This window comes from Vulpes lagopus, chromosome 10 (genome assembly GCF_018345385.1).
Source record: "Vulpes lagopus strain Blue_001 chromosome 10, ASM1834538v1, whole genome shotgun sequence".
NCBI classification, from domain to species: domain Eukaryota; kingdom Metazoa; phylum Chordata; class Mammalia; order Carnivora; family Canidae; genus Vulpes; species Vulpes lagopus.
In genome coordinates, this window is record NC_054833.1 from 15694281 (window position 1) to 15714965 (window position 20685).

At 39.9% G+C, this 20685-nt stretch overlaps 1 protein-coding gene across 1 annotated transcript in view; it reads left to right on the plus strand.

Moving 5' to 3' along the window:
• The window catches only part of MAK (male germ cell associated kinase), a 52905-nt gene that overhangs the window by 18829 nt on the left and 13391 nt on the right, over nucleotides 1-20685 (plus strand). The window contains exons 6-11 of the mRNA XM_041769842.1: nucleotides 292-424; nucleotides 3919-4090; nucleotides 5054-5221; nucleotides 9354-9665; nucleotides 14620-14792; nucleotides 17594-17742. Coding sequence (XP_041625776.1) covers nucleotides 292-424; nucleotides 3919-4090; nucleotides 5054-5221; nucleotides 9354-9665; nucleotides 14620-14792; nucleotides 17594-17742 — 1107 coding nt within the window. The remainder of the gene's footprint in view (nucleotides 1-291; nucleotides 425-3918; nucleotides 4091-5053; nucleotides 5222-9353; nucleotides 9666-14619; nucleotides 14793-17593; nucleotides 17743-20685) is intronic.

Consider the following 20685-nt stretch of genomic DNA (forward strand, 5'->3'; position numbering starts at 1 on the left):
TAAAAGATTTATTTATTTATCATAGACAGAGAGAGAGAGAGAGAGAGAGAGAGAGGCAGAGACACAGGAGGAGGGAGAAGCAGGCTTCATGCCGGGAGCCCGACATGGGACTCGATCCTGGGACTCCAGGATCACGCCCTGGGCCAAAGGCAGGTGCTAAACCGCTGAGCCACCCAGGGATCCCCCTAAGTTCACATTCTTAATTACAACAGATCTCAGTTATATTTTGTTTAGAAGTCAAATATATTCAAACATAATGATCAATTATTGTTCTTCCTCTCTGTTATCAAGGTTTTTTTCATAGGGATATGAAACCAGAGAACTTGCTTTGTATGGGGCCAGAACTTGTGAAAATTGCTGATTTTGGACTTGCAAGAGAATTAAGATCACAGCCACCATATACTGATTATGTATCTACCAGATGGTGAGTAGTTTTATACAACTCCCTAGAGATATAGGTAGGTCTATGCTGAAAGTTTACAGTAGTGGATCATTACGTAGTTTTCTAGAGGTTCCATATTGAGTATTTAAAACAAAATCTAGGGGCACGTGGGTGGCTCAGTCGGTTAAGGTTCTGCCTTGGGCTCAGGTCATGATCCCAGGATCCTGGGACTAAGCCCCATATCAGACTTCCTGCTCAGGGAGAAGCAGGGAGCCTGCTTCTCCTTCTCCCTGTTCATGCTCTCTCTCACTATTTCTGTCACTATCTTTGTCTTTCAAATAAAATCTTTTTCAAAAATTAAAAAAAAAACTATAGAACTGAATTTTGCTTTCTGTAGAGAGAGGATTGGGTCATGACTATTCTGAAAGAGATTTCATTCATTCACTCATTCATTCAACAAACATTTGTGGAACATACTATGTGCTAGGTACTATTTCAGGCATGGGGAACAGTGAGATGAACGAAGCAGAAAAACACTCTGTCTCAGGCCACTGACCTGACATCCAGTATACAAATAAACCAGTTAAAAACACAGTTACCAACAGAAAGACATACAGATGTTTATCAAAAGACATGTAATAGTCTCATGGTACACCTGGGTGGCTCAGCGGTCGAGTGTCTGCCCTTGGCTCAGGGTGCGTGATCCCAGAGTGTTGCGATCAAGTCCCGCATCGGGCTCCCTGCGTGGAGCCTGCTTCTCCCTCTGCCTGTGTCTCTGCCTCTCTCTCTCTGTGTCTCTCATGAATAAATACACAAAATCTTTAAAAAAAAAAAAAAAAGACATGTAATAGTCCCAAACTGCAACTACCCAAATGTCCAATACATGCAGCATAATATATTCACCCAGTGGGATGCTTTACAACAATGAGAACAAAAGTCTACAACTACATACAATAGGCCAAACAGGAAAAAAAAGTACATAAGGTATGATTCCATTTATACAAAGTGCAAAAATAGAGAAAACTAATCTATGCTGGTAGAAGTCAGGGTAGCAGTTCCTTGAGTAGTGATTGCATGGCTGCAGGAGGGGGGCCACCTGGAATGCTGATAACACCCAGTTTCTTGATCTTGGTGCTGGGTCAATGGGTGTATTCTCTATGTGAAAATTCATCAAGGTGTTCTCTTACTAATACGTGCATTTTTCTGTATGTGTATTACATTTCAACAAAAACAAGAATAATTGTATATCAGGTGGTGATAGATTATTATTATGGAGAAGAATAAAATATGGAAAGGGCCAGGAAAAGGCCTGTTGTTATTTTTAATAGAGGGTCTCCCTGAGAAGGAGATGCCAAGGCAAGAAGGAGTTTTCAAGCAGAGAAAATGCTAAGTGTAGAGGCCTTGAAACAGGAAAGCCACATGTGAATTCAGCAAAGAGCAGAATGAGTAAGGAGGGCTGTATTAGGAAATGGGGTGGAGAACTGATGGAGAGCAAGATCTTAGAGGTCTTCATAGATCATAGCACTGTGGTGGTTTGTTAATCTGAGTGAACTGGGGAGCCCCCTGGAGGATGCTGAGTAGAGGTGCCAAGTGATCTGACCTGTCTTATAAGTATCACTCTCCCGGCTATATTAAAAATAGATTTTAGAAGAGCAAGGAAAGAAGCAGGGAGAACAGGTAGGAGGCTGTTACCATAATTCTGGCAGGAAATGACAGTGACTTGGATCTGCTGGCCATGGAGGTGCTATTTTTAAAGTAGAGCAACCATGATTTCCTGATGAATCAGATGTAGGGTATAAAATAAGAAGCCAAAGATTCTAGGGGGTTTTGTTTTGTTTTGTTTCTTGAGTAACTGGAAGGATGGTGTCAGCACTAACAGAGAAGGGGAATACTGTGTAGCCTTTGAGGGGAAGCACAGTTCCATTGAGTATCTATTTTCAACTGGGTAAATTTAGATTCTATACTGAAATGGAATGAAATTGAGAAGACTTGTTTTCACCATCTAAACTTGGCAAGACGTTCAAAACAATTTCATCTAGTAAAAATATCAAAACATAGTAATGACTATTGACAAAGCCACGGAGAAACTGGATCCATCATACGTCATTGGTGTGAATGTAAAATGGTGCAAAATAACAGTTCCTCAGTGGTTAAACATATAGTTACCATGGGATCCAGCAATTCCACACCTTGATCTATATACCCTAGAGAAAGGAAAACACACATCCACACAAAAATTTACATATGAGTGTTCAGAACAACATTACTTAGAACAGCCCCAAATTGGAAACAACCCAAATGCCCATCCACTGATGAATGGAGAAATAGTATGTGCTAGAGCCATACAGCAAGACAGTATTCAGCAGTAAAAAGAATGAAGTATGATACATGCTACAATATGGATGGATGAACTCTGAAAACATGTTGAAGGAAAGAAGAGAGTCCACAAGGACTGGATGGTGTATTGTTCACTGGTATGAAGTACACACAGTAGGCAAATCTATAGAGACAGAATGTTGACCAGTGCTGGGGATACAGGGGTATTGGGGAGGTGTGAGGTTTCCTTTGGGGCAGTGAAAATGCTCAAAATTGATTGTGACAATGGATTACACACTCCATTACACACTCCACTTAAAGCCCTGGAGTCATACACTTTTAAATGGATAAGTTGAATTTTATTCAAATTACATCTCAATAAATCTGTCAAAGAAAGGTACTCAGAATAGAAGCAAAAAGACAAATATTTGGGCTGAAAAATCTATACATTTAAATGTGAAAAAAAAGTTAGAATTGAGAATATTTTCCACCAGGTACCTTTGCTTTAATAGGGTATTTTTCTCCATTAAAGATACAGTCAGTTGGGGGAACATAGTCCACTGAAGGAATCAGCACTTTCAAACTGATGAATAATAATAATAAGAAAACCCCACTGCTTAGGGATCTTCTTTGTTAACCTTTTGTTTTCTATCCTTCATATAAATATATCATGAATATAATGCTTTGTAAAATTAAAACAACTGTTCTCATTCAGAATATATCTTCCATTCAGAGCTCTCCCCCAACCCTGTCTTATAGTACTTATTTCCATATTTATTCATTTGACATCCTATCTTAGGCCACTTGGACATTTCATTTATATTTGTCTCCAGCTCCACCAACTGTCTGTCTGTGGTCAGGAAAAATGTGTTATGTCCAACTGAACCCCAACACGTTGTACAAATACCAGACACGTAGAAGACACTTAATACCAGTTCCTTGGGATCCCTGGGTGGCGCAGCGGTTTGGCGCCTGCCTTTGGCCCAGGGCGCGATCTGGAGACCCGGGATCGAATCCCACATCGGGCTCCCGGTGCATGGAGCCTGCTTCTCCCTCTGCCTGTGTCTCTGCCTCTCTCTCTCTCTATGTGACTATTATAAATAAATAAAAATTAAAAAAAAAATACCAGTTCCTTGATTGAAATACATGCCCAAACCCTACTGCTACTCCATCCTTCCAACTATAATCAAAATGGCCTGTTTTGTTTTCTATTTTCATAGGTATCGTGCCCCTGAAGTTTTATTAAGATCTTCGGTTTATAGCTCTCCCATTGATGTATGGGCTGTTGGGAGTATAATGGCTGAACTATATACATTAAGACCACTTTTCCCAGGGACAAGTGAGGTTGATGAAATCTTTAAGATTTGCCAAGTTTTAGGGACTCCCAAAAAAGTGAGTACTCTTGTCCTTAAGTTATAACTTTCGATTATTTATAACTTTTACCTAGCTATCTGATATTTTTATTTTCAAATAGGCTTATGCTTTAATGGTTATTTTTCTCATCTTTTTTTAAAAATTGGGTGGGATCAGAAGCCAAGAATCCCCATAAGACTGAAGAAAAAAGGGTTCTTGCCTTTAATTAAGAACTTACAGATATATTCTCTATATTTAGAATTCTATATATTTAACTTTGGGTTGATGACCAGCTGATGATTATGTAGACATCCTGGCATAGACTCTTTCCCACTTGCTCTGAGAATCTTCACTGGCATCAACTTTTGAATCCCAGGTGTCCTGGACCATTTCCTCTTGACCTTTCCTTGTTTCTGTTTATATACCTCTGTCATAGATACTTGATTTCTTGAACTGAGTACTTTTCAATTAACTACTGCATTCATCCAGACCTTACTTTCTGATACGTACTCAATAATATATATAATTACATCCTAATTATGTTAGTATGTGCCTTGGACTTAAAACCAGACAAGTAAACATAGTTATTAAAGCTTTATGTAATTTGTTACTTCCTAACTATGTGGAGTTTTAAACACTGGATGCAATGTATAATATAATGAGGGTCTTTGTAATTATCAGCTGCTTTGTATACCACTTGTGCCTGTTTACTCAAAGTCACCTGGGTATTGTCTTCAAGATCCAAAAACCAGACAAGAATATTTTGGAATTTATAAAAGTGCTTTCTAACATTTTCCTAACTCTCAGTTCAATATTCTTTATATACTATTTGTAGCACTGAATTGTATATGTGGTCTGGTATTTTATTCTCTGTTTATATGAATCAGCATTAAAATCTTCAACACCAGTGGTTTTTATATTATTACTATGTTTTAAAATTAATTACTAAAAACTATTTTCTTTTTGCTCTCCTGTCCCACCACTTATATATTCCTTAAACAGAGTGACTGGCCAGAAGGGTACCAGCTTGCATCCTCTATGAACTTCCGTTTTCCGCAGTGTGTTCCTATAAACTTAAAAACTCTTATTCCCAATGCCAGTAATGAAGCTATTCAACTTATGACTGAAATGTTGAATTGGGATCCAAAGAAGCGGCCAACAGCAAGCCAGGTAAGATAAATCCTCCTGATACAGTGTTTTCCTTTTTTTCTTTTTCTTTTTTTCTTTTGAGATCTTTGTAATACTAGGAATACTTTTGTTTACAAAGCAAATCTGTTCTCAACCAGGGTTTTACCAATCTGTAAGTAAGCCTGAAAGTGTGAGGCATCCAATGTGTAATGAATGAATCTCTAATCTGTAACATCCCTGGGAGAATTGAGAATACAGCCACTCCAGTGATTTTCTGTATCTTGTGGTTCAAATGGGGTAAGGCTGAAAGTAATTAATGTTTCTAATGATAAAAATGCAGGCATATGATGGCTAATAAGGAAGAAATTTGTCACTGGTAGTAAAAAGGCATCTCTTCAGTTGTGCAACATAGGAGACTTTCTAAGCTCTCCTATGGTTTAGAGAGGAGTTCTTGTTCACTCTACACAACAGTATCAAGTCTCCATAGGACTGAGGACAGTAGGTGGCACCCTCGCCTTGCTCCTTCGTGACCAGCCCTTAGAGCTCTCCAGAAACTCTAGTCTCATAGTTTCAAAGTGCTATGGTTGTCTTTGCAAAGGGCTTAGATTGAAAAAGTCACAATAAGCTTTCTTGTATTCTTATAGTTATCTATATACAAATTCAGCATTAAAATCACCAAAAAATTATTTGGCTTTTTAAAACTTTAACTTGAGAAGTGTTTTCTGAAGGTGAAGTGAAAGAACAAATGGGTGAAAGAATTGTCAAGACAGGTCTGAACAAGAATAGGTCAGTAGAGGACAGTGGTTGGGGCAGACAGCTTGCCCTATCAAATATACAATAATCTTAAAGTGACAGGATTGCAACAGTGATGGTACTAGCCTAAGAATCTACAGCTCCAATTTGCAGAAGCTGTAAGTCAGCAGCAGGTGATTTGGGGGGGGGCAAGGTGATTTGGGGGGGGCAATCAGGAGGGGGGCTGTCACTGGCACAATGAGCTAATTATCAGGAAAATGTAAATTTAGGTTATTTCTTACCATACTTTTCAAGTAAATCACAGAAGGTTTAAGTAATAAGAAGGATGAACTAAACTATTAAGAACTAAAGAAAGTATAGGTAAGTATTTAATTGCGAGCCAAGAAATAGATGAGTGTAAAAGTAACAGAAGAAACTACAAAGGAAAAACTCGGGATTTTTTTTTTTTTTTCATCATGATAAGTGCCCTTCTCAGTCTCCATCACCTGTTTCCCCTATTTCTCCCCCACACACCCTGCTCTGGTGACCATCAGTTCATTCATATAAAAATTAAAATCTTTCTCTTATAAAATCTTAAGGTTGGGAGACAAATAGCAATAATTCTTTTTAACAAATGTGACAGGGATCCCTGGGTGGCGCAGTGGTTTGGCGCCTGCCTTTGGCCCAGGGCGCGATCCTGGAGACCCAGGATCGAATCCCACATCGGGCTCCTGGTGCATGGAGCCTGCTTCTCCCTCTGCCTGTGTCTCTGCCTCTCTCTCTCTCTGTGACTATCATAAATAAATAAAAATTAAAAAAAAAAAAAAACAAATGTGACAGTGTATTTTCTAATGTTTCTAAGAATTTGCTAACTTTTGTAATAAAAATATAATACAAGTCTTTAACTCTTACCTAAAAAAGAAAAGTGGGCATGAGACATTAAGAAAAATCACAGAAAAAGAAATAAAAGTTACCAAAAATATTGTTTTAATATGCAGCCTTTGTTCATTATGGTAAAATGCAAAATTAAAAAAAAAAAACACATCACCATCACCAAAAGGAAACAGCTGAAAGGTTGTTTACCTAAGTAATGGAAAATAGTTTTGGAATGTAGTATACCAAGAGCATTGAAAACAATCAGAAAGTTGGATAAGGATTTATACTCATAGATGTTCAACGCTTAAAAACTTCCCATTGGAGGCATGAACATTTAAAGAATATACATCCTTAATATAGACTACTTTGCCCCAATTAAAAATGGAATTTTTAAAATAACCATTTTCGAGAATTCTCAAGCTCAAGTGCTACATTTAAAAGTAGGCCAGAATATTACTACTATGATTTTATTAAAAAAATATATATGTATATATATATTACATGTCTAGAAGTACTAAAAAGCAAAAGCATCAAAATGTGAGCAGTAGTTTTCTCTTGGTGTTGGCTCTGGGGTTATTGTAATTTCTTCTTGAGACCTTTCCATACATCCTTATTCTATGCAATGATCAAATATTCCCTGAATAAACAGGAAAAAAATAAATTCTTTCTTAAAGACTCACCTCATCTTGGAGGACAGAGGCTGATATCTCAAAGAGGAAAAATTGTTACAGATAAAGCCTTGAAATTGCGAACCACATTTATAAAGGTTCTAGCTACAAAGTATAGTACATTTTTAATTTAGGAGTATTGACATACTAATTAATATGACTTAATTAAGAATCTGAGTGCTTTCTGTGAGTCAGGTACTGCTGTATTTAAATTGCCTGTATTTGTGGAGCTCCACTTAGCAATGTCAGCATAATTAACACAGACATCGGTTGTGGTAGGGGACATCTCAGAATAAAAACTCTTCCTAAAAAAACAAACAAACAAACAAACAAAAAAAAAAACTCTTCCTACCTCTGCCGAAATAGACCTCCCTGCCCTGAACCTCTTTCGTGTCCACTATTTCATAGCCCTGCTTTTTAGTGGAAGCAGGAGACCTAGTTAGGGAGAGGGAAAGTTATAGGATCCAGAGCTACTCTGTCCCTCCAAAAACTGCCCTTGGAGACCTGGGAAGTTAACTGTGGATCAAGACTGTGCTCACACAGAGGTGAGTACCACCTTAGGGCAGAACATGCAGGGTAATAGGGCTTGGCTACCTTCAGGTGCCCTCCCTTCATCCCCCCGCCCCACCCCCCGCACACACAAACACGAACAGCAGAACTGGGAGCTTTCCTCCTTAATCCAGACATAGGATTATGGTAAGGGGATCATATCCACAGCTGAGCTGCACAGACATTGTCAGACATTCTCTAGACCAATTTTCATCAACCTTAGCACTCGTGACATTCAGATCAGGTCATTCTTTGTTGTGAGGGCCATCCTGTTATTGTAGGATGTTTAGCAGCATCCCTAGCAGCAACACCTCCCACCCCCACATTGTAACAATAAAAAAATGTCTCCAGAGGGGACAGATCGATCCCACTTGAGAACCACTACTGTAGACGATGTCACCAGACAGTCATCAGGAGCTGTCCCCCTCCTCTACCCCAACTTCCATGCAAGTAGCAGCAACTGGTTGATCTAGTTAAAACTTAGTGATCATTTTTAAATTATTTTTATATTTTCTTCCCATAAATATCTTTTCTTTGCTGGTATATTGCTATAATAAGCTCTAACACATCTGCATTTGTAATCTCCTGTTTTAGGATTTTTTTTTTTTTTTTTATTGCTAGTAGGTATGTAGCTATCCTTAGGCTAAGAGTAGCCCTGAATTTTCTACAATGTTACAGTTAATTGTTTAAAATGAACTACTACATAGAAGTTTTTTTTTTTTAAGATTTTTGTTTATTCATTTGAGAGAGAGAGCACTTGAGAGAGCACAAGTCAGGGGGGTGGGAGGTGGGGGGCAGAGGGAGAGGGTGAAGCAGTCTCCCTACTGAACATGGAGCCCAATGTGGGGCTAAATCCCAGGACCCTGGACCATGACCTGAGCCAAAGGCAGACGCTTAACTCACTGAGCCACCCAGGTGCCCCTGTATAAAAGGTTTTCTTAACTCATTTCCTAATGCCTTTGGATGGATTCTAAACCATGATCAGTATCTAGCATTTTAGTTTGAATTAATCACATCAAATTTAGCCAGTGTTTAAAAGCTAGATTTTGTTTTCATACAGAATTTTTAAATACAATAGTTGCTTTGCCTAGATGTTATACATGAGTTCTACATTCTTCCTACTGTGTTGTACTTGGTGTTTTAAATTAAATTTATTTCCTAAATCATTATTTCCTGGTTATCTTTTTGAAGGTACCGCATAAGGGGAAAACCTACATAAGGTTATGTTTTTCAAGTCTTTGAAGCTTATTTAGGCTAGTGCTATATGCCAAGCCCGCTTCTAGTCAGTAATTTCTTTGTAATGAATTAAAATGAAACTGTTTCCATTTCTTATTTCCATGCTTTTGTAGGCACTGAAACACCAATATTTTCAAGTTGGTCAAGTATTAGGCCCTTCCTCACATCATCCAGAATTGAAACAATCTTTAAATAAGCAGGTGCAGCCACTAGAATCAAAGCCATCTTTAGTTGATCTAGAATCTAAGCCTCTGCCGGACATAAATGATCAGACTGTCAGACAGCCTCAACCCAAAAACAGCCACCAGCCACTGCAGTCCATCCAGCCACCACAGAACATGAGCGTCCAGCCAGCGCCAAAGCAGCCGAGTCAACAGAAACGGCCACAAACACTATTTCCAAGTATCGTCAAAACCATGCCAACCGTAAGTAGCCCATAATGACACCACAGATGCAACAGTTTGGTTCAGTTAGGATTTTATTTTCTAGGCATTCCTTAAAATGTTGGAGAATATATAAAAGATTATTTATGTTAAGGGCCCTGCTTCCTCTGGCAGGAGCTTAGCATGAGATAACCTAAAATTCTAATATGGCTTATAAAAGAAGAACAGCCAAAATGAATGTGATAAAGTTTGCATGCTACAGACTTGAATATTACTTAGACACAAAAGAACTCAAAGAATTTAATAGAATCTGGGACTCCAAAGCGCTGATCCTAAATCCTACAGATTTTAACAGTAATGTTATACTATTTTTAAATACTAAAGAACATGAACAGAATTGGTATTAGGCATAGTATAAGACTTGCTCTTCGTACTTCTTTTGTTCAGTTCAGGGGCTTCCTCAGGAGCTGTATCAGCCGTCTCCTCAAGATGTTTACACCCAAATGCATCTACGTCGTGGGCATTTTAGGACTGAGAGATCTCAAAGAATACTAATTCCTTATCCATTCCTGCCATCCCGATAAAAGCAAGCCCTGCTCCCAATAGCACTAATCATATTCTAACATACTATTAATTACCTGGTTCTTATATGTATTGTTTATTATCTGGTTCTTCCTGTAGGATGTAGGCTCTATAAGGTCAGGGGTATTGTTTTCTTTATCAGTCCAGGCCCTAAAGCCAGAATGTTATCTGGCATGTGGTTGAATTCTCACTTTATCTGTTGAACAAATGAATGAATAATTGTCCACACTACATCTAGGAGTCTGTATCATCTAGGGGCATTTCTTTATATATATATATATAGAGAGATTTTATTTATTTATTTGAGAGAGCATGAGAGAGCACAAGCAGGGCAAGTGACCAAGGGAAAGGAGGCCCCCCACTGGGCAGGGAGCCCAATGTGGGGCTTGATCGCATGACCCTGAGATCATGACCTAAGCCGACACAGAAAGTTGGATGCTTAACCAGTTGCACCACCCAGAACCCCCTCTTTGGGACATTTCTGACTATACTGAAATTCTTCCTTATACTGAGCTAAATTCTGATTTTCTGTAGCTTTTAATAAAAGTTGATCACTTTTTGAGAAAGGCAGCCATTCAGATATTTGAAAATAGCCCTTATATTACCTGTCCTTTTCTCTAGGAAGAACATCCCCAGTTCCCTTGAGTGCTCCACACGTGACATTATCTCATGTGGCTGAGTAATCCTTGGTTCCTGTGTAGGAAAGAGCCTCGAGTCCCCTCACCATCCTGCTTCCCATTTAGAATGAGGCTGCCAGAGCTAGAGGCAAACCACGAGCAGGGAGTATAAACGGTGGTTTATATGGTTTATAAAACTATATGTGCACTCATGCCGCCAAAGACTACATTTTTGTTTTGGGGTTCTTTTTGTTTTTTGTTTTTTTTTCTTGGAAGGCACATCAAATGTTAACTTATACTGAGAGGAAAAGAAAAGAAATTAATATTTATTGAGTATCTGCTAAGCGCCATGTATGATGCTAAGGCCTTGTATGCATTCACTAAGTTAAAGTACCCAGTATCCTAGCCCTAAACTTTTAGATAGGTAATAGGTTCCAGAGATGGGACTGAACATTCTGTCAACTAAAATTCCTAAGTCTATTTTCTCACATAACAAGTGCTTCTGGTAAGTCACATAGTCTTTACTTCTTTCGTGTTGTGTATTTGATCTGTAGGATTCCAAAAATTGCAAGACTTTACTTTTACCTCTCAGATTTTTTTTTAAAGCTTTTTATTTTTTTATGATAGTCACACACACAGAGAGAGAGAGAGAGAGAGAGAGAGAGAGGCACAGACACAGGCAGAGGGAGAAGCAGGCTCCATGCACCGGGAGCCCGACGTGGGATTCGATCCCGGGTCTCCAGGATCGCGCCCTGGGCCAAAGGCAGGTGCCAAACCGCTGCGCCACCCAGGGATCCCTACCTCTCAGATTTCTAAAGTATTTCTGTCTTGTCAGTTTAACCATCCTGCCTAGCACGTCAGCAGCTGTGCGTTGGTGTAGTTGTTCATTTGCCTTTTTCTCCTGTACCTTCATGATGAACAGAATGGCAATGAGCCCTTGGGCAGGCCACTAGGACTCCTAAATGGACACTGATCCGCAGTACTCTTGGACGGACAACTGAACAATGTACTTCAGTGCTTGGGCTGCTATACCAAAATACCATAGACTCAGTGGCTTTAAGCCAGAAATTTATTCTCTAGATGCTGGGAAGTCCAAGATCAGAATGTGAGCCAATTTGATGCCTTCTCACTTTGTCCTCACATGGCAGAGAGAGGGAGCAAGCTCTCTAGACTTGGGGTATAAATTGCAGGGTTGGAGACATAACAAATTTTAACATATAAATTTTGGGGGGGAAATAGAGTCCATAACAGCGCTGATCCACCTTTGTTGTCCTTTTGTCACTTCACTGACAGCATCAAACACCCTGTCATCTACTTTATTAATGGCCACATGAACTAAATGTATTCATTGTTTGCTTTTTATAAAAAAAAAAAAAAAAATGGTGGCCTGTACAACCTACACAGATTTTTCCCTAAGTGCTCAAAAACTTTACCTGTAAAAGTGATTTTAGAATCTTTGCCCTCATCCTGTCCCAAACATATTAAGGTGGATTTTTGCAAAAAATCTTGATAAAAAGTATATTTGCCCCTTTCCAGTCTTCTGAGACATATAAGACTATTTGATATTACTGACATTGATCAGCAGCATTCAGCATCAGCACCCTAAAAAAAAAATAATTCAACCAAAATAAGAGGCTGAAACTCTATAACCTTTGATTAACTCTGCTTATCTGGGACCTTAGATCATTTTATTCTCCTTAGTCTAGAGTTCATTCTCCCGCAAACACCATTTCTCTGTCATCAGCCATCACTAAGGTGCCATGGGCACCAAGCAATAGCATATCCATTCTTTAAATATCTTCTTGCCCCAAACAGCTGTATTTGCTGACCTTGATCCCAAAATCCCTAGTTTTTCAGTTGCCTTTTGGATTTTTCAGTTTACATGCCCCCAAACTGTCCCAGATAAATTTGAATAAAACCACTGTCTGTGGGATGCCTGGGTGGTTCAGTGGTTGAGCCTCTGACTTCGGCTCAGGGCATGATCCCGGGATCTGGGATTGAGTCCCGCTCCGGGCTCCCTGCATGGAGCCTGCTTCTCCCTCTGCCTGCGTGTCTGCCTCTCTCTCTGTGTGTCTCTCATGAATAAATAAATAAAAATCTTTTAAAAAAAAATTTCCACTAATACTTCAGTTCTGTAAGAATCCTGGAAACGGAGAACGTGAAAACTATGATTAAAAAATAAATAAAACCCAAAACAAAAAAACCACTGTCTGTAAAAAAACAAAACTAAACACTGGTCCAAGCCAGGTCGTCTTCCTCATTCCTTATTTTTGTTAACAGAGCCACCATCCTGAAACAAACAGGCTGAAACTTTTAAGGTCATCCCTGCCCTTCCTTTTCTGCATCCATCAGGATTCCATTCAGTGACTTATGACAGAAATCTGGCCACTGAGTCTCAAACAATAATGGCTTATTTTCTCACATAACAAGAAGTCAAGTGGTGGGCCAAACCAGAACTGGTGCAGACTGTAGAAGGAACCAGACTGCCTCTGGCTTCCTGTTCTACCACACTTAGCAGGCAGCTCTCATTCCTGTGGCCACAGATGGCTGCTGCTCCTTTGGTGTTGCTTCGGCATTCCAGAAGAGGGAAGAGCGAAAGCCGCTGGCCTGCTGTGGGAGTCTAGAAATAGCCCTCCTGGAAGTCCCTCTGGTAGACTTATACTGACAATTCATTGGCTAGATCATGTCACATGGCTACACATGGCTGTGAAGGAGGCTGGGATTTCAGGTATTTTAAGTAAGCATATTGCTGCACTGAACAAAATCTATTAGGAAGACAGGAAGAATGGGTACTGAGTGGGTGCCCAGCAATGTGTACCACACTCTCCTCTGACCTCTGTTCAAGTAGATGCAAAGTCCAGGCCTTTTATCCCTTGTTAAGAGCAAATGTGTTCTTTCCTGAGCATTCCAGCCACTAGGAATCTGTTGCACTTGCCACTGCATGCCAGTATAACTGCAAAGGCCTCCTATCTGAAGAGTCCGGCCTTCCAGAAGGCTGCCTTTAATTCACCACTTCTTAGCTCAAAGACATCCAGTGTTCTTCACTACCCACAGGAGAGCTGCAGCTCGTTAGGCAGACACTGAAGGCCTTCAGACTCTGGCACTTTTCTTTCTTTCTTTTTTTGTTTCAAGTGGGCTCATACACAGCGTGGAGCGCAACGTGGAGCCCAACATGGGGCTCAAACTCACAACCCTGAGATCAAGACCTGAATTGAGATCATGAGTCAGACATTAACTGACTGAGCCACTTAGGTGTCCCTGGCACTCTTCTATTAAAAAGTCATACTATATATATTTCCTCTTTCAAACTCTGAAACAACAACAATAGTAATAACAACCATACCCCCTAACCTTAGTAACTCTTGTTATGTGTTAGGCCCTATCCTAAGGACTTTCAGTGTATTTTACTATTAAATTCAGAAACACTAATTAGAGAAGTACTGCACATCTCCATTTGAGGAGGAAGAAACCAAGGCTTTGAGAAGTTAAGTCAATTGCCAAAGAGAGACAGTCACACATGAAAGTCTTCCAAATTATGTATTAGTGAGGAGTCAATTCTGATCCTAAGTATTCAAGTCTCACCCCAACCCAAAACCAGAGATCTCTCCTCCCTCTGAACTCCTATCATATTTTTAGCATGTGCTACCTGTTTTTGTTAAGACCTTTCAATACGTATCTTCTTACCTTTAGGGAAGGCTCCTTGAGAATGGGTACTCTTAGTATCAAATAGAATAGCTTGGGCATAAAAGGCATTCAGCAAATGATTACAGATGATGATGACTGATTTTCCACCACAGAAGCCAAATGGCGCACTGGGTCATAAAAGTGCTAGGAGACGTTGGGGTCAGACTGTGTTCAAGTCTGGAGATAGCTGGGAAGAGTTTGAGGACTGTGATCTTGGAGCCTCCCATTCCAAGAAGCCAAGCATGGGTGTATTTAAAGAAAAGAGGAAAAAAGATTCTCCATTTCGGTAAGATTTCACATTCTAGGAAAATATATTTTTATCATGCATCAGCTTTATGTTACTCATTAGATATAAATGAATGTTAAAAGACAGTAAGTAGCCTAATATTGTTTTCTTCTACATCCCCCAAATCTCTACGCGTACTTCTGGGAAAGTAAGAATCTTGACTTCTCACATTAATGAATCTCAGTATTAATGGCTAAGAGTTGTGGCGTGTGGGGAGAAGGGTTCTTGTTAAGTTTTTAGTATTCTACTGAATTATGATCACCATTATTCCCATTTGAAATCCACATGCCTGTTTGAAGAAAAGCAAAGCACAATCTACAGAGGTGATAGTTTCCTCTGATGGTGTTCAGATTCACTAATTTGTTATTCTACACGTTTTTGATCATTTCCTAAACTTTTTCTGGAAGTTTTAATATCTCCGGCATCCTCTTTTCTAAGATAAGTCATCATTAGTGCAGTTAACTTTGAAGTAAGGGTGGACTAAATTTTAGGAACAAAAGTTTGAGAAAATATTATCTTTTTTTCCTCTTTGGAACAGAAGAAGAGGGAGAAAAATATTAGCAGGAGGCAGGGAATTTTATCTAATAGCTATCTGGCATTTACTTTGGGGCACACATGTCTCTGAAGGTACATGGAAGATTCTGTTAGGACCTATGCTTGGATAATTCTTAGTCAATAGGTTTCCAGATCCTCAAGTTCCAGAGTTCCTCCTTAAGTACATGAACTTGAGAATAAGCATGCTTAATCCTCCTCCCACTTTATGCCGGAGTCACACCTCTCAGCATTTTCAAATCTGGAGTGGCATAAAGGCTCAACAACCTTTGAGATGCTAAACAAGAAAAGTCCGAAGATTGCCACCCCTGGCTCAGAAGGCTTTGTTGTCCTATACATATTTCTCTTAGGGGAAAGGAAACATCCCATTACAAAGAGGGTTCAGAATCCCCAAAGCACCAGAGCCTAATGATGCTTATTCTTTTAAATGTACTAGAATGTTCTGTGAAACTGATTTTTTTCAAAACCCATCAATATACATTGTACATAATTTTTTGAAGATCCACTGTTTTATGGAATAAAGTAATTAAAACTTAATTTATCAAGTCTTACCATGAAATACTCCCAATTATAGTTAATCTTCATATTTCATCTTGTAAATTATTTACTGTTTTATATTGACTATTAAGAAACAAGAAATAAAACAATTTAACCCATGATAAAAAAAATTATAGATGTCAACTTAAAGATATGTAAGAGCTACATACTTGCTTTTTTAAAAAAAGATAATTCTTTGCATCTGCATTGGTGTACTATGTATGTAGATGACTTGAAAACTATTTTTTTAAACCCATGTCATTCTAATTCCAGCTGAATTTAATCATATGTCTTAGGTTGGAGATTTTGAATCAAAATCTATAGTTAAAATTAAGTTTGTAGTCCATATACTTAATTCTGGCAAGGGAAGAATTGGTAAATTTCTTCAATATCAATTATTCCTTTTCTCTTGAAATTCTTTAGGAAAACTATATGATAACAAATTCTTAATGTATATTTCTTCCCCCCCCTTTTTTTAGTATCTTCAAATGACTTTATACAAGTTAGACATATAATAATAATTATTATTAATATACTCCTATTAAAGTGCCTACCTAAGTTTTAATTTGTAATCTTCATAATCTAGTAAAAATAGCTGTAGAACAGAATACTGAGAGGTTAGCTAAATAGGTTGCCTAAAGTCAGATGAAGCCTAATTCAAAACTATCTAGATCTCTTCCTCTCTTCTGTTCCACACTATTTCTTGAGCAATAGGAGCTCACGTACTTGGTGAACTGAATGCACGTTGCTATTCTCTGCTCAGTTTCTGAGGCAGCCTAGGCCGCTTCGTAAAGAATATAACAGACCAAATACTAAAGGGTAAAGCTTTCACTTATTAGGTTGTCTTGTTTTTTGGCGAACAAAAGCAAGATGTTTACACTTGTATGTGTGCCCAGTAGACCATTTGCTAAATACCTAGATGGTGTTAAGCAAAGGTCTGAACAGGATGTAGTCTGTCTTCATCCCATCAGATGTATAGCAGTGGAAATACAACCTTCAAGTCAGTGTAATACAAGAACAGAGTGTGTATTAAGTTCTGCTAATGAAGGAGCTGTAAGGAGCTCAAGAGTTCTGTTTATGGGCAGATCACTTTGAGGAGGAGAGCAGAGTCTTTTTGGAATGAGCAGTTTGGAAAATGGGTAGGATTCCAGCAGTTGGTAGGACTGCAGTGGGCTGAGGGAAAGGGAAAGAAGCCAGAATGGGTGGGGCTGTTTATAACGAAAGAGTCCCACCTGCATCTAGGGCTCTCCCAGAGTGGGTTGGGGTAGCCAGAAGTTCAAAGGGCTGACCAAGTCAGTGTTGGTCTCTGATGGGACCTGGGCAACCTTACTGATCAGACATTACTTTTGTAGACAGGTGGAGATGACTGGGATTGTCCTCCCTTTCAACATGTCATCTTCCCCCCTGTTGTAAATCCACAATTTTAGCAGTGGTGGGAAAGCTACAGACCTTAATACACATGCAATTTGCTGCTCAGTTATAAAGCTTTCTGTCACATAATGTCTAGTATTAAAAATGATTCTATGGACGGCCCAATAACGGTTGGGGGAGAAGTTGCCATTTAGCATCCCCTATCAGCAAAACAACTCTGATGGAAACCAGTTAAGTGAGTTGACCTTGTCCTTGAAAAGACCGGTAGGGGGTGTGGGAATACAGTAGCTATCATCTTCACATTTCTCACCTTGTAATGCTGCCTTATGTTGACTTTCAAGGCTTCCAGAGTCGGTACCCTCAGGCTCTTATCACTCAGCAGGGGAAAACAAGAGCTTCCCTGCTGCTATTTCCCTAAAATCTGATTCTGAACTGTCAACTGCCTCCACAGCTAAACAGTACTACTTGAAGCAATCAAGATACCTTCCAGGTAAGCAGAGAAAATAAAATGTTTACTGCCAAACTAGAATAGAGGTCAGGCTCCGGTGTCTTGGAATCTTTGCAGGAAGGGCACTAGTAAGATAAAAAGTATAACCACAGTGCTCTTTGCTGGCTCAGCCTTGTCAGTACTTGTTCCCAAGTACTTTTCTAGGTCTCCTGCCTCTGAGGTCTGCTCAAGAAATGACTAGTCAAAAATCAAAGTGAAAACAGGCTTCAAAAACCACCACTCTCTCCCACCAAAGGTATGCCTTTAGGAAGTGCTAAATTTTACTACGATAATTCTGCACCCCTATTACCCCATTTCATAAAATGTGAGATTTGACACTGTTTCCTCAATGATCTAGATTATGTTTTTGAAAGATCATTGTGGGTAGAACATACTAGGCACTCAAGAGAGGCAAGGACGCTGGTCAAGGGATCATTGCAGATGTCCAGATAGAGAGGCTAATGGCTTGCTCCAGAGTGGTAATCGTGGAGACAGAAATGGGTGAAATCTCATTGTATTTCAATAATAGAAAGATAGGACTTCCTGATGAGCATGGTGGTAAAGAATGGAAGGAATTGGTTGGCTTCTGGGTTTCTGACCTGGTGACTGGGGGCTGATGGTGGCTTTAACTGAGAAAGGGAAGATTAGAAGAGGACAGGAGGTATAGAGGTAGAGAATCGGGAATTGAGTTTGGGATGCCTAGCAAATGTCTGCATTGACCTAAGACAATTGAATATATGAACCTGGAGCAGAGGAGAAATATCTAGACATTAGGGATTTTATGATGTTTCTGCAAGTAGCATTTTCTCCCCAAAATCCACTTTAAAAGGAAAAGTTTAAATTCAGTGAAGTCTAAAAGTCAATCAATTTTTAAGTGACTGTGTATCTATACAAATATATCTTTAGTCCAAAGAGGGAGAGGTGAAGAAAGAAAAAAAAAAAAAAAACAAAAAGACAAAGAGGGAGAGGTGAAGTTTCTCTTTTGTGGGCGTGGCCTTTTACAGCTTTCTGAATGTAGTAAACAGGCCACTGGGGTCATGTGAGGAAGTCTCCAGAAGCAAGCCATGGTTTTCACTTCCTAGGAGCTTGCTTGGGAAGGAGGGGTTAGGAAGACAAGAGACAAAGTTGAAACTGGATTGTTGGCAAGAAATTGCTGCATTAACATTTTTCTGTATACATTTAAATCAACTATATAAATTTCAGCTCTAGGAATAACCCAGTAAGAATCACTCCTATTATCAATAATTGAAAGGAAAAAATGAAGTTACAGAAGGGTTCTAGGAGTGAATGGTATAGAAAACAGAAGGCACAGGAGGTGTACAGGTTTAGCCACACATGTTGAATAAGTTGAAATAAACTTTGGGCGAGCAAAGCCAGGGTTTTGGACTACAGTTCTCTGTTGAATAGTAAGAAGGAACATACTGTCCTATCCAAGGGAAATTGAAGAGATTGGCATCAGATTATCCAGGAAGGAACTAAAAATAAATACGTAACTGGGGTATTTGGAGATCTGTGGATTCAGTGTTTTGTTTGGGCCTTTATAGAAGAGGTGACCCAGCTGGTCCTTAATGAATGAGCAGCAGCATGTCTCCATGCAAAAGGAGGGGGAGGACATTGTGGAGGACATTCATTTTCTGATTCATTCGTTTTATTCATTCACTCTAATATATATTAAGCACTTAATATGTGCCAAGTACTTAATGATCTAGGCATTGAGATATGTAATAGCACTGAACAAGACACACAAGGTCCCTGCTCTCCAGCAGCTTATGTTCTAGTGGAGAGAGAAAAAGCAAATTCACAAGTGGTGATGACTGTTGTGGAAGGAGAGAGATGACCTGGAATGTGACTATGGGGGGTACTTCTCAATCCCCTAACCTTTGACCTGATACCAGGAAGGAGAAGGAGAAGGCAATCAAGAGGAGAGCTGAGAAAAATGTTTTAGGCAGAGGGGATGATACTGGCTTGAGAAGGAGATCAACAGGCTGCATATTTGGAGCTGCAGAGGGGGGAGTAGTGAGAGGGGAAGGAGGCAGAAAGCCAGCAGCACCTTGAGGGCAGGGAAAGGAATTTGGGGTTTGTTCCAGGTCCAAATGGAGGCCTTTGAAGGCACCTCAGGAGTGAGTGACACACGACACATGTTTTATTAAAAAGACTGTGTAAAGGATGCATAGCAGCAGGACAAGGCTAGAAGCAGGGAGGCCAGCTGGAAGCTACTGCAAGTCCTCCAGGGAAAAGATGATGATGATCTAAAGGGAGCTGGGCTCTTAACGGATTTCAGAAATGGATGTGCTGATGGATAGTGGTAGAAAATAAGGGAAAAGAGAGTTTGGAGCTTGAATCCAAGGTGGATGGTGGTGCCGTGCTCTGGGATGGGGAAGACTGAGGAGGAACAGGATTGGTGGGAAAGAGGTGGCCAGTCCTGTGTGTGGGCTGTTGTATTTGAGATGCTTGTGAAACTGGTGAGCATGGAGAGGCCACGTGGGCGGTGGGAGGGAAGAGCCAGGAAGCTGGAGGGGACCTGGGCCAAGGAGAACAGATGCAGGAGTCCTCAGCAACTCCTAGACAATATTTAAGTCCATGGATGGAAGAGGATCATCTACAGAGGGATTGTGAGTAGGAACCACAGCAGTGGTAGAGGAGGAGGAGGAGCTAAGAAAGAGGAAAGGAAGGAGCAGGCAGATGAGGGGGAAACCAGGCACAGGTGGTTCCCAGAGGCCAGGAGGGGAGAGCTGACCTGAATGAGTTCGCTGCTGTGGTTTTAAGAAGGGAGAGAAATGCCTGATAAAATTTGACAGTGAGAGAGGTCCCTGATGACCCTGGGGAGCTGTTTTAGTCTGTAATGGTGAGGGAGAACGAGGCTGGAGTGGGGGGGAAAGTGGTGAGAAGTGAGAAATTAGTGACTCAAAAGGCAGACTCCTGTTTGGAGATGTTCTGCTGTGAGGA